Below are 14,488 nucleotides of genomic sequence, written 5' to 3' on the forward strand. Positions count from 1 at the left end.
GAGCGCTGGTTCTGGTCTTGGCTACCCTGCTTCTGATCCAGCTCCCTGCTAATATGCCTGGAAAACAGCGGCTAATGTCTCGTGTACTTGGGTCCCTGGAGCGCCAGGCTCCTGGCTTCGGTCTGCCCGGCGCTGGCAGTGGCAAGCATTTTGGAGAGTGAACCAGCAGATGGAAGACATCTCTTGCTTAGCTCTGTCTCTCCTCCCCATCACTCCTTCTATCTCTATGACTCTGGCTTTGAAATCAATCTTAAAAACTAAAAAACAAAACAAAGGCCCTGAAGGCCCGTCCCCAACCACAGGCAGCAGGGAGAAAGCACAGGGAGGAGGATCCAGCAGTGGGGATTGTGTAGGACAGCAAGCTGGGGGCCCTAGCCAGCGCTCTCTTATTGCAGGCAACAGAAAATACCTCTGGGTAGCCCAGGCCAGAAAGGAATGGGAGGTAAGCTGAAGAAGCAGGCCTCAGCAAGGAAGGAGTGGGGGTGGCAGGAATCCAGCCCACCCATCTCCATCTGTGTGCTACTTTACCAAGATGTGGATTCTTTGGGAAGTGCACAGCATTGGCCAGAGGAGAGCAGGAGCCCACGGGGAAGCGGACGGGCTGTGCACGTCTCTTCTCTCCTGGACGCCAGCTCTTCCAACACGGCTACACTGAGAACACGTAACGAGGGCACACGGAGTGCCGTGTGGCTGCGGGAAGTGCCTAGGAAAGTCCCCGCCCCTTTCTCCCAGGGAGAAGGTGGTGTCACTGACTCCGAAAGCACACATCGCAGCCCAGATCCAAGACCTGCTGCCAGATCTGAGTTGAGGCCTTCAGCAGGCCATGGGTCTCTGCATGTCAGCCACACCGCTTTCTGCTAGAGGAGTATTGTCGTTCCCCCTCTTCGTGGAGGAACGACACTAAACCCTGCCTAGGTTTCCTATCCAAGTCACGGCACCATTATGTCGCTCCCCCTCTTTGTGGAGGAACGACACTAGACCCTGCACTGTTCTTTTGTCTGCTCGGCCCTCCCCGGGTTTGCTGCTGGTTCTTCCCGGGTTGGCTACCGACCCTTCCACCTCCGTGGAAGGGCGGTTCCCCCTGCCACTTTCCCCACTTCCTCGGGGGAGCGGCACACCGCCGGCCGGCTCTCTCGGGGGCTGCACAGGTGTTCCTTCAGATAGATGTTCCCCTTAGATGTTCCTGGTGCATGTTGTCTCTCTCCTCCTTTATAGTCCTCTTCCACCAATCCCAACTCTGCTACCCACACACCGAGTACGCTGCTCTCCTCCAATCAGGAGCAGGTCCTACAGTTTATTGGTTGAACTGGAGGCAGCTGTGTAGAAGCTGTTTCCTCCTCTCCCAGCACCATATTGTGGGAGAGCAGATGCATAGAGTAAGTCTTAATTCCAGTAACAGTCTAGTCCGAGTTGCTCCCCACAGAGTATGAATGTCAACCCTGTTCTGCCGGAGTGCTTTGCTGAGGGTGGGCCGGGCTCTGGAGCTGGAGGCCAGGGGAGCTGTGGTTCGCTGCAGAGAGCGATTGGCTCCCTCTGGCACTGCACGATGCGTGGCCAGCTGCCCCCTGGACAATTCCACCCTGAAATCGTATCATTTCGGTTTTTATGTCACACACGAATCCCTCTCCCTTGAAAAGAACAAGGTGACTAGGGGTCCAGGTTAGGTTTTGCATATACCTTGTCCATGTTTCCGATGGTCGTGCTCCAGGCTGGAGCTGGGCCCTGGCCTGGCCCTGCAGGGTGGGTGGATGGGCTTAGCGGTTGTCTTCATCCTTCCTCGGCTCCTGTGTTTGCCATATTTTTGCTGAGTTTCAATATCTTTTTTCCATCAAATCAAATGCTTCCGTTGCTTTACCATTTCAGGTGTTTTGTTTGTTTTGTTTTGTTTTTCCACCAAAGCTGTGGGTTTCAAGCTCCAGCCCTGGTGAATTTCTTTGAAATACTGAACTATAAGACCTTTGGCCATTCAGACTTTTTTTGTCTTTAATATTAAAACTGAAGTGCTTCTGTTGCTTTCCCAGCCTGCTGGTGCTGTTTTCGTCCTGAGAACGATGGAAAGGTGTTGAAGTCTCTTTGGCAGAGGACAAAGTGAGCAGATTTGTGGGTCTTTAAACTTTTTTTCTTTATTTTCATTTTATTTGCAAGGCAGACAGCTTGAGAGAGAGAGAGAGAGAGAAAGAAAGAGAGAGAGAAAGGAATAGACAGATTTCCATCACTGGTTCACTCCTCAAATGCCCACAACAGTCAGGGCTGGGCCAGGACAAAACCTGGAGTCTAGAATTCTAACTGGGTCTCCCACACGGAAGGCAGGTGCCATCTCCTGCTGTCCCCCAGGGTGCGCACCAGCAGGAAGCTGGATGGACAGTTGGGCAGTCACATCCCAAGTAGTGACTTAACTGCCACACCAAACACCCACCCCTATTGGTGCTTTTAACAGATTTCTGAAGCTACCAAAAGTGGATTTGAGAATGGGGAGTGAGAGCAGAGGCTCAGACAGCCGACAAAAGCTTGTTGTGTTGCTATGGGCAGCAGCTGATGCAGCCTGGTCCAGGCGGTGGCTGCAGAGTTGGAGAAAATTTGACAATTGGACAGAATGGATTCAACGAAATGATTGGCGCAGCAAAGACTGAATCAAAAACTAGATAAGTGAGCTAAATGACGCCCTACCCGAGAGAGCAGAATTGCTTTCGTAAATAGTCCCTTCTGTAGAGTGAATACCACAGCCAAAGCACAGCCATTAGTGCTACATCCATTGCCTTCGGGTTTGCCTCCCATGGCTAAGAAAGTCGGCATCCCACAGCCGGCGTGCTCCTTGTTTTTAATGATAAACACAGCTTATTTAAAATAGAAAGTCAGTATTGAATATTCAGCCTCTCAAAGACCTCAAGACAAATCCACTCTCCCCCTTCTCCACCCCAAATACACTAAATGGAACCATAAGTATACTTATGAAAGAAGCATTGTCTTCATGGTTTTTCACCCAAGATGAGTGGCATCAGCGATGCGTATCAGAAATTGGAGTGCCCAAGAGGTTGGATTGCATGAACATCCTCGGAAACATGATTGGGACTTACAATTTATTTCTCTCTTGAAGTCTTCTCCTTTGGATATAGAAACGTTTCTTCATGATTCTTGCAGCCACACACAGGTAAATGATCTGAAAAAAGGCATTCTGTATCAGTTATGAAAACATGGTGATGTTGTAAGAAGACAGACTTCTTCCAGATACTTCTTAAGTCTTCACTCGGGAATCAAGACAGGAACGAGTGTCCTTACTTCTTTTTTTTTTTTTAAGATTTATTTATTTTACTTGAAAGAGTGAGTTACAGAGAGGTAGAGGCAGAGACAGAGAGAGAGGTCTTCCATCTGCTGATTCACTCCCCAACTGGCCACAACAGCTGGAGCTGCGCTGATCCAAAGCCAGGAGCTTCTTCCGGGTCTCCCATGCAGGTTCAGGGGCCCAAGCTCTTGGGTCATCTTCTATTGCCTTCCCAGGCCATAGCAGAGAGCTGGATTAGAAGTGGAGTAGCCGGGACTCGAACCAGCGCCCATATAGGATGCTGACACTGCAGGTGGCAGCCCCACAAGCTACGCCTCAGCGCCAGCCTGATGAGCGCCCTTACTTCTAAAAGCAGTGTCACTCCATTCTTATTAAACGCTGTGTACCAGCAACGCTCTAAATGAGCACAAAAAGAAGTCTGTGGATGAAAAACCGTTTGGAAAAGGGCAGCATATTAGTCAGCTCTGCTCACAAACAGTGACGGATTCTGGCTCCCTTGGATGGAAGGGGAGCAGTTGGAAGGTGTCTCGGTCCAATTTCTGTTGCTGTAACAAAGTGCCTGAAAGCAGGTAATGTGTAAAGAGTAGAGGCTGATCACGTACTGCAGGTTGGCAAGTCCAAGATCACAGCACCAATGTGTGGGGAGGGCCTTCCTGCCTCATTGTCACTGGGTGGAGGGCGTCACATGTGAGACAGAGCAAGCCTACTCGCTTGGGTCTTTCTGCTTCTTCTAAGGCCATTAATACCAGGTGTGTATTCAGCCTAGCAGTTAAAACCAGTTGAGATGCCAGCATCCCATGTGAGAGTACCTGGCTTGCATCCCCAAACTCTAGCTCTTGATTCCGGCTTCTTATTAATGCAGACCCTGGAAGACAGCAGTAATGGCTCAAGCAGTTGGGTTCCTGACACCTACATGGGAGACCTGGATTGAGATCCTGCCTCCTGGCTCCAGCCTCAACCCAGTCTTGGCCATTGCAGGGATGTGGGGGCATAAACCAGTGGATGGGAGCTTACTGTCTCTCTCTTTGTGCGTATGTGTGCATCTCTACAAGAAACAAATGAATGTATAAAAAAGCAACTAATGCCTTCAGGGGGTCCTACCCTCATGAATTCATCCAATCTTAATCACCCCCTAAAGCACCCCTTACAAACACCATGAAAAGATGAACGTGAGGGTTAAGCTTCCAACACACGAAGCTCCTGACGCTTGGAGGACACATTCAGAGCACAGCAGACGGATACCTGGGCTCACTCAATAGACACCAGGCTGGGAGTCCCTGAACCAACGGGGCTCCGGGAGGAACCACCTGCTGCACACACTTCCTCGGCCCCAGGTGTGCCATGGCCCTGACCGCCCCATGGTTCTCAGGGTTCACAGGCTTTAGGGGAAACTGAACACACGGAGCAGAGCTGTGTCCCCAGCCTGAGTTCCTTCCCAAGATCCCATACAGTAGAAATCCTTCAATAAGAGACCAGCACGAGGGGAGTGGGTGACCAAAGTCCACTACAGGCCACCTCTCGGATAGTTCCTTACTGGGTGTCTCCAGCTGGGTGGATTGACCCCTGACAGTGATTAACTGAGACCCGACTAGTATGTTTAACAGTTGACAATAACCAAGATCAGAAAGATTTCTAATAAAGTAAAGGTTATCAATAAAATGCAAAACTGCTTAACTACGTATGATAATTAAATGTTTGGGGGACTTTCCCTGATGCATTAACTCACAGTCAAATCTTATGTTAGTACACTAATAGGGCTGATTTTATTCGTTAAATCTTAGCCTGGGGGCTGGTGTTGTGGTGCAGAGGGTTAAGCCAGTGCCTGCAATGTTGGCATTCCATATGACGGCCAGTTCAGATCCTGGCTGCTTCACTTTGACCCAGCTCCCTGTTAATGTGCCTGGGAAGGCAGCGGAGGATGGTCCAAATGCTTGGGCGCCTGCCACCCACGTGCAACCCCCAAATAGAGTTCCAGGCTTCTGGCTTCAGCCTGGCCCAGCCCTAACTGTTGTGGCTATTTGTGGCCTTTTTGGAATCAGCAGATGGAAAATCTCTGTCTCTTTTTTTTTTCTATCTCTCTCTCTATCTCTGTCAGTCTGCCTTTCAAATAAATAAATAAATGCATCTCTTAGAAAAGAAGTACAGCTTTAAAACATAAAAGCAAATGAAACTTAGCTTCAAAGTGGCAGCCCCCTTTTTAAAAAAGATCTATTTATTTATTCGAAAGTCAGAGTTACACAGAGAGAAGTAGGGGCAGAGGGAGAGAGAGAGAGAGAGAGAGAGAGAGAGAGAGAGAGAGAGAGAGAGAAGGGTCTTCCATCGGCTGGTTCACTCCCTGATTGGCCAAAACGGCTGGAGCTGCGCCAATCCGAAGCCAGGAGCCAGGAGCTTCTTTTGGGTCTCCCATGCGGGTGCAGGGGCCCAAGGACTTGGGCCATCTTCTACTACTTTCCCAGACCATAGCAGAGAGCTAGATTAGAAGTGGAGCAGCCAGGACTCGAACCGGCGCCCATATGGGATGCCAGCACTGCAGACAGAGGCTTTACCTGCTATGCCACAGGGCTGGCCCCTAAAGTGGCAGCCTTAAATGTGTTTCTGAACTTGTCTTGAATAAGTAAGTTTTGATCGTAAAAAGTAGAAGAGAAAATTTGATTATTCAGACACACTGATTCAGGCTTTCTTTCCTACCAACCAGTCTCTTTTAAGATGGTCCCTTGTCTTGCTGGGATCTTGATAATGTTTCCACAGTGAAGACTGCATATAAATGCCAAACGCTTTTCTAAATAGTTCAACTGTTATTCTCTCTCTCTTTCTCTCTCTTTTTTAAAAAAACATTTATTTATTTATTTGAAAGGCAGAGTTAGAGAGAGACACACACATAGAGAGAGAGAACTACCATCAACTGATTTATTCCCCAAATGGCTGCAATGGCTAAGGCTAGGCCCGTCCAAAGCCAGGAGCTTCATCTGGGTCTCCCACATGATGCCAGGGCTCAAGTACTTGGGCTGTCTTCCAGTGCTTTCCCAGGCACATTAGCTGGGAGCTGGATTGAAAGTGGCTCACGACCAGCGCCGCAGCTCACTAGGCTAATCCTCCGCCTTGCAGCGCTGGCACACCGGATTCTAGTCCCGGTCAGGGCGCCGGATTCTGTCCCGGTTGCCCCTGTTCCAGGCCAGCTCTCTGCTGTGGCCAGGGAATGCAGTGGAGGATGGCCCAAGTCCTTGGGCCCTGCACCCCATGGGAGACCAGGATAAGTACCTGGCTCCTGCCATCAGATCAGCGCGGTGTGCCGGCTGCAGTGCGCCGGCCGTGGAGGCCATTGGAGGGTGAACCAACGGCAAAGGAAGACCTTTCTCTCTGTCTCTCTCTCTCTCACTGTCCACTCTGGCTGTCAAAAAAAAAAAAAAAAAAAAAGTGGCTCACTAGGCTAATCCTCCGCCTGTGGTGCCGACACCCCAGGTTCTAGTCCGGGCTGGGGCGCCACATTCTATCCCAGTTGCTCCTCTTCCAGTCCAGCTCTCTGCTGTGGCCCGGGAGTGCAGTGGAGGATGGCCCAAGTCCTTGGGCCCTGCACCCACATGGGAGACCAGGAGGAAGCACCTGGCTCCTGGCTTCGGATTGGCACAGTGCACCGGCTGTAGCAGCCAGTTGGGGGGTGAACCAACGGAAAAAGGAAGACCTTTCTCTCTGTCTCTCTCTCTCTCTCTCACTGTCTAACTCTGTCCAAAAAAAAAAAAAAAAAAAAAGCGGAGCAGCCTGGACTCCAGCTGGCATCCATATGGAATGCTGGTGCTATAAACAACAGCTTAACCCGCTATGTCAGAGCACCAGCCCCAGAGGTTATGGTCATGTTCAGTTTCCACCACCATAACAGGTGGGTAAATTGTTCATTTTACAGGTGATGAACCTGACACTCAGGTAAGCTTTGCCAGATCAAACACTAGTTAGTGACCAGGGCTCCTTTCCATGTTGTCGTGCTCTTGTTTGTTTGTTTGTTTGTTTGTTTTTCATAAATCATCTCTTATTTTGTTGTTGTTCCAGAAACAAATTCAAAATCTGCAGTAATGCAAGTGGTCCATGCCAAGCCCATTCATCAACAAATGCTCACTGAGCCCTCTGTACTGGTTAGGAGGCGGGCCAGGCTGCTGTGACAAAGAGACCCTCGGTGCAGTGCTTCCAACAAAATAAGTCTCTCTGCCTTTCGTTCAGCAGTCCAGAGGCCATGGGCCATTCTGGGAGGTTGATCCAAGGATCCAAGTCTGTTTTAGGTTATTGTTGCTGCACTACCATCTTCTAGCTTGAAGTTGTTATTTGTTTTCATTTTTATTTGAAAGGCAGACAGGGAGAGAAAGAGAAAGGTCTTCCAGCTGGTAATTCCCTCCCCAGAGGCTTGCAACAGCTGGCACTGGACCAGGTCAAAGCCAGAAGCTTAGAACTCAATCCAGGTCTCCTACGTGGGTGGCAGGAACCCCAGTACTTGAACCATCACCTGCTGTCTCCCAGGGTGCACATAAGCAGGAAGCTGGATTACAAACAGAGCCGGCCGGCGCCGCGGCTCACTAGGCTAATCCTCCACCTGCGGCGCCGGCACACCGGGTTCTAGTCCCGGTCGGGGCGCCAGATTCTGTCCCGGTTGTCCCTCTTCCAGGCCAGCTCTCTGCTGTGGCCCGGGAGTGCAGTGGAGGATGGCCCAAGTGTCTGGGCCCTGCACCCCATGGGAGACCAGGAGAAGCACCTGGCTCCTGCCATCGGATCAGCACGATGCACCAGCCACGGCGGCCACTGGAGGGTGAACCAACGGCAAAGGAAGACCTTTCTCTCTGTCTCTCTCTCTCTCACTGTCCACTCTGCCTGTCAAAAAATTAAAAAAAAAAATTAAAAAAAAAAAAGAAACAGAGCCAAGACTTGAAGCCAGGCACTCTGATGGGATGCGGACAACCCAGGCAGTAACTTAATCACTACACCAATACCCACCCCTCTACCATCTTCTAGGTCTACAGTCTACAGTGCCCTTGGTATCTCAGCATTTTTTTTGTGGCACCTATAGGTCAAAGAAACACCCTGGAGATTTGTTTATTAATTAGTCAGTTCCAAGCAATTTAACAATTATTTATGTCTTAGCAGCGTAGAAGCCGCTTGAAATAAAATAACACAATAGGCTGAAATAACATTTTTATTTCACTTATGAATAAGCACAGCTTGTTATTAATGGCATGTGGGTGCCTGGTGGGCACTGCACGATTGCTCAAACCTTGGCTCAGATTGGATAATGCCATTATCTTTTCCTATCCTACATTGATTTTTTTGCCCCACAATGTCTTTTTTTTTCTATGATAGAAACCATATGAAACCCTGTTTCACAAAGACGTCACATAACGATCTCGCGATGAAGCTGTGGACTTTGAACTGCAGGATTTGCCTAGGATTTGAAGGTGTTAGTGAGTTTCCGTCAAAAATCTGAACCAACTTGTGGTGCTTCTGTTGTGTCCACTGGGGCGCTTCAGGGTGCCTTGACCCACAGTTCAGGAATCATGGCTGGACAAGTTACAGTGCTATGCCTAGAAATGGCTTGGTGTGTGTGTTGGGGGGGGGGGGGGTGCGGGGGCGTGTTGTGGTACAGCGAGCTAAGCCGCCACCAGCAATCCCAGCATCCCATATCAGAGCACCTTTCCCACCTGGGAAAGCAGAAGGCGGCCAGGTGCTCGGGCCCCTGCACCCCCGTGGGTACATCTGGCTGCAGTTCCAGCTCCTGACTTCGGCTGGCCCAGCCCCAGCGGAGGCAGCCATCGAGGGGGAGACGAACCAGCAGGTAGATTGCTTTTTCTCTCTGTCACTGTCTCTCTGTCACTCTGCCTTTCAAATAAATAAATAAATAAATACATCTTTTTAAAAACAAGGAAGGGAAGAGAAAAAAGAAACAGAGGAAGGGAGGGAGAGAAGGAGGGAGGAAGGGAGGCAGTCAGTCCCTCCACCCCTCCCTGAGTCCTGTCTCTGCTGTCTGCCCAGGTGTCACAACTGCTTATGATTTTAGCAGCAATTTTTTTTTTTTTTTTTTTTTTTTTTTGCCAGGCAGAGTTAGACAGTGAGAGAGAGAGAGACAGAGAGAAAGGTCTTCCTTCTATTGGTTCACTCCCCAAATGGCCGCCATGGCCAGAGCGCTGCGCTGATCTGAAGCCAGGAGCCAGGTGCTTCTCCTGGTCTCCCATGGGGTGCAGGGCCCAAGCACTTGGGCCATCCTCCACTGCACTCCCTGGCCACAGCAGAGAGCTGGCCTGGAAGAGGGGCAACCGGGACAGATTCCAGTGCCCCAACCAGGACTAGAAACTGGTGTGCCGGCGCCGCAGGCGGAGGATTAGCCTAGTGAGCAGTGGCGCCAGCCTAGCAGCAATTTCTTTACAAATACCCCTTAACCAGTGCTGGCCAAGATCACCCATACTGGTTGCCTTACGGCAGTGAGAGGTCTAAAGCCAGACTCTGCCCACCGGGGGAGTCAGAGTGCTGCAGGTGCTTCTGAAATCGGCCTGCCTGAATCCCGGCTCACGGACATCTGATGTGGAATAGACTCTCCAGGGCCGTCGGGAAGCGCCGGGCGGCACAGCGTGGCCAGCTCAGTCTGCCTACAGGAGGGTGATGGCTGACTGTCTTTGTTGGAGTGAACCAAAAGCTTCCAACTTTCATACCGCTGGACGGCATCACCTAAGTTGCAGGCAATTCTGTTTCCCAGGACACGATGCTAAGCATCAAGATGCTGCTGCCGCTCCATCCTTTCTAAACAACAAAAAAAGGCAACTGTACAAGGAGTCTTCAAACAGTTCGTGGATGGGGCCGGCACTGTGGCGTAGTGGGTAAGGCCACCGCCTGCAGTGCCGGCATCCCATATGGGTGCCGGTTCTAGTCCCTGCTGCTCCACTCCCGATCCAGCTCTCTGCTATGGCCTGGGAAAGCAGCAGAAGATGGCTTAGGACCTTGGGCCCCCGCACCCATGTGGGAGACCTGGAAGAAGCTCCTGGCTTCTGATCGGCGCAGCTCCGGCAGTTGTGGACAACTGGGGAGTGAACCAATGGATGGAAGACCTCTCTCTCTCTGCCTCTCCTTCTCTCTCTGTGTAACTCTGACTTCAAAATAAATAAATAAATCTTTTTAAAGAAAAAGCTCATGGAAAATGCATAGCATGAAAAACCCAATGCATAGATTTTGAAAATTTTTTGAATCAAAAGAAGCTTTCAAAAAAACAAAATCTTTCATTCCATTTTTCCACGAACTTTTTGAAGTCTCCTCCCTACATTGCAGTTCCAATGACAATTCAGCTCCACTGCTTCTGGGGGCTGCGGCTGAGTCCTAGGGGGGGCTCTTGTGGCGATGGACAGGCTAGGGCTAGTCATGTGCCGGTCCATCTGGTTCCTACCTGCTGTTCAGGCCACACCCTGTGAGGGCCTCCTGTCCCACATGGCATCATTGGCTCCCAGGAAGATCTCCCTCTGTGCTGGCACCAGCTGCAAGGCCTCCCTAAGGCTGTGTGCACCCCATGGGTCCTGCATCTCCTCTTCCGAACTCTGTGGAGTGGGAAGAACCAGCTCTTGCACTTGTGTTTGCTCTCCCAAGGCCACAGTGTCCAGGCTCGGCTCAGCACCTTCGCCCCTGAGGTGGAGGTATCTAGGCTCCTCCAGCTCAGAGCCGGGGTGTGAACATGGGAGGTGTTTGTATCTGTGTCTATGCCTTCCGGTCTCTCCTCTGACACAGTGGGAGCCTCCTGCTGCAGTTGGGATGGGAAAAGACGCATGGGGTAAAAACCAGTCTGGAAATTAGGGTCAGCCTGTCGTCTTGCTGGGAAGTGGGGTGCCCTGTTCCTCCTTGCTCCCGCGTCTCATCCAGGTGCTCAAAGCCAGCACTGGACAGGGAGTTGGAGCCCAGGTCAGAGTCCTGAGCCCAGCCGGCCAAGCTGTGCAAGCTACTTCCCTTCTCTGAATATCAACTTGCTCAGGCCCTTTGGGTCAGAAAACGTCACCATTAGGTCCAAAGCTCAACCTACGCAGCCAGGGCCAGTGTTGAGGCACAGCAGGTTAAACCCATGCTGGCGACATGCATCCCACATCAGAGCCCACTTCGAGTTCCGGCTGCTCCACTTCCAAAACAGCTCCCTGCTAATGTACTTGGGAAAGGAGAGACATCCTCCAGGTTCAATGCCAACAGGATTCCTGTAGTGCGTTAGGGGTTGCAAAAGTGAATGGTTTGAAAAGGCCTAGAGGTGTTGCATTTGGAGCAGTCTTGCCTCTCCCACGCCCTTGCTGTCTAACCCTAACATAACAAATACAGAGCCGACCAGCTGGTGCCCATCCAAATGCAAGGTGTGGGTTACACCCACTCCCCCCAGCTGTATTCCTGTTTGTTGGCAATGACCTTCTCTTTGTTCTATTTGCCTTCCTTCCAGGGCCCAGCCCAGGCTCCTGGGTGGACCCATTTCCCATTGAGTTTCCAGAATAGGGCAGGATCTGATAGGAGGGCCGGTGTGGAAGAAAGCCGGGTTCCCAGGCCCCTACACAAGGGCACTTGTCCTGTGTCTACGCAGAGCTGGGGGCCACTGGGGAGGAGGAACGGGACCTCCTGCCCCTCCGCCAGCATGCTTTGCTCACAAGCAGTGCATTTTGTCTGTGCTCTCACAATTCCTACTGGGTGGAGCAGCCACTCTGAGCAGAAGGAATCCCACGCCAAGCACAAGGGCCCAAAAGTCCGATGCCCCTGCTTTGGGGTACTTCTGCCTGGGCTCCAGGAAAATGTTGAAACCCAGGCAAGTGTAAGCAGGGAGCGCGCCAACATCACTTTCTGTACTGTGTTTTCAAATTTCTTTTTTTTTTCTTTTTTAATTTATTTTATTTGAGAGGTAGAGTCACAGACAGTGAGAGGGAGAGACAGAGAGAAAGGTCTTCCTTCCGTTGGTTCACTCTCCAAATGGCTGCAATAGCTGGAACTGCGGCCGGCGCACTGCGCTGATCCGAAGCCAGGAGGCAGGTGCTTCTCCTGGTCTCCCATGGGGTGCAGGGCCCAAGCACTTGGGCCATCCTCCACTGCACTCCCGGGCCACAGCAGAGAGCTGGCCTGGAAGAGGGGCAACCGGGACTAGAACCGGCACCCATATGATGGGATGCTGACGCTGCAGGCGGAGGATTAGCCTACTGTGCCACGGTGTCAGCCCCTCAAATTTCTTTTCTTTTCTTTTTTTTTTTTTTTTTTTTTTTTTTTTTTTGACAGGCAGAGTGGACAGTGAGAGAGAGAGAGAGACAGAGAGAAAGGTCTTCCTTTGCCGTTGGTTCACCCTCCAATGGCCGCCGCAGCCAGCGCGCTGCGGCCGGTGCACCGCGCTGATCCGATGGCAGGAGCCAGGAGCCAGGTGCTTTTCCTGGTCTCCCATGGGGTGCAGGGCCCAAGCACTTGGGCCATCCTCCACTGCACTCCCTGGCCACAGCAGAGAGCTGGCCTGGAAGAGGGGCAACTGGGACAGAATCCGGCGCCCCAACCGGGACTAGAACCCGGTGTGCCGGCGCCGCTAGGCGGAGGATTAGCCTAGTGAGCCGCGGCGCCGGCCCCCTCAAATTTCTTATTCATTCATTTTATTTATTTGGAAGGCAGAGACACAGACTGACACCTTCCATCCACTCGTTGGCTCCCCCAAGTGACTGCAACAGCTGGCGCTGGGCCAAGCTGAACCCAGGAGCTGGGAACTCGGTCTCAGTTTCCCCATGGGCGACAGTGACCACAGTACGTGAGCCATCCCCTGCTGCCTCCCAAGGTGTGCACTGGTGGGAGGCTGGGAGGAGCAGAGCAAGGACTTGAACCCGGCTCTGAGAGGCTATGCAGGCATCTCCACGCAGCTTGACCACTGAGCCCAACACCCCCCGCCCCCACCCTTTTCATGTTAGAGGAAGCGCAGCTCACATCTGCAGGTACCAAGGAAGCCGAGAAGGGGCCCTGAGCACGGGCAGCTCTGCCCAGGACCAGCCCTGGGCAAGAGAGAAAGGCCATGAGCTCCGCGTGGAAGTATCTGCAGTTGTAATAAACTCACCTGCCTGGCAGAGCTGTTGTGGAGTCTAAAGGAGATACAATGTGTCTGCCGGCTTAGGATCTGGAAAGCACCTGCTAGGAGCGCTGTTTTTCCTGACTTGGACTCTTTGGAAAGAGACCTTAAATAACAACTCTAACACAGAAATCCTGGGCGAAAGGCCATCTCTCTCTGCTGGAATCCTTTCCTTGATGAAAAACTCACTCCCCAAAGCTTCCTGGGCCCGGCCTTGCCCTGCTTCCGGCACGGGCAGCTCACGTGCCGCTCACGTGCCCCGCAGAGCAGGCAGGGAGGGTGACCGCACTCAGCCAGGGGAGGGCAGATGTCTCGGCCCCCGGGACTGGCTTAGCCAGGTGTTTGCAGATACAGTGTTTGTCTAAAACCCGAGCTTCCTCTTTGAAGGGTGACCGTGTTTGTTTTTGTTTTCATGATCAGAAACACATTAAAATTGGATTAGGGGCAATGGTCACAATCGAGTAGGAAAGGCAGGTCCCCAGACGCTCCACGGACCGAATGTGGAGAGAGAAAGCCGTGTCTCGGGGTTCTGCCACTTCGAGACGCCCCCAGTGACCTGTGGTGGGGGGAGCTTGGTCCACTTCTTGTCTAGCCAGGACCATCCTTGACATTTAGAACACTGGGGAGCCCCTCCCCTAAAGCTGTGCCGTCAACAAAGCAAGGAACTTTGTTTACCTTTAGTTTCAGCCCCAAGGCAAATCGGCTTTTGCTTTTGGATTTAAGATTTGGCGAAGCCTGTGAAATCAAGTGCTGCTGGGGGGGGGGGGGGCGCTAGGATGTTATGAACGCCAAGGCCTACGGTTGAAGTCTGAAATGGTTTGAATATGCAGAGGTCAGCCTAACGAGGTGATTCCACTGTGACCCACAGAAGCCCAGGGAAGAGGAGTTGGCAAAGAGTTCTGCAAACAGTCAGGCAGCAGAAGCGCAAGTGATCATGCATATATCGCATCAATGTCCTAAACAGAGTGAGAGCCAATTCCAGGGGGGGATCACCAGCCCCCAGGGAAGATGTCAGTGACCCTGGCTGAGCCTCACAGAGGTAAATGACAATCACAGGAGAAGCTGTTGGTCACCAGCCCAACAGCCAGGACCTCCTCCTCCCTTGTTAACAGAAAACTAATTCTGCTCAGGAAGCAAGC

General features: G+C 51.7%; 1 protein-coding gene across 3 annotated transcripts in view; it reads right to left on the reverse strand.

Annotated features, from left to right (window-relative positions):
- Positions 1-3,055: 3,055 nt before the first annotated feature.
- Positions 3,056-14,488, reverse strand: part of DAZL (deleted in azoospermia like) — a 54,243-nt gene continuing 42,810 nt past the window's right edge. For all 3 annotated transcript variants that reach the window (XM_051818496.2, XM_051818495.2, XM_051818494.2), the window contains exon 11: positions 3,056-3,157. In XM_051818496.2, the coding sequence (XP_051674456.2) occupies positions 3,071-3,157 (87 nt within the window). In that variant the 3' untranslated portion in view covers positions 3,056-3,070. The remainder of the gene's footprint in view (positions 3,158-14,488) is intronic.

Source organism: Oryctolagus cuniculus, chromosome 4 (genome assembly GCF_964237555.1).
Source record: "Oryctolagus cuniculus chromosome 4, mOryCun1.1, whole genome shotgun sequence".
Classification (NCBI taxonomy): domain Eukaryota; kingdom Metazoa; phylum Chordata; class Mammalia; order Lagomorpha; family Leporidae; genus Oryctolagus; species Oryctolagus cuniculus.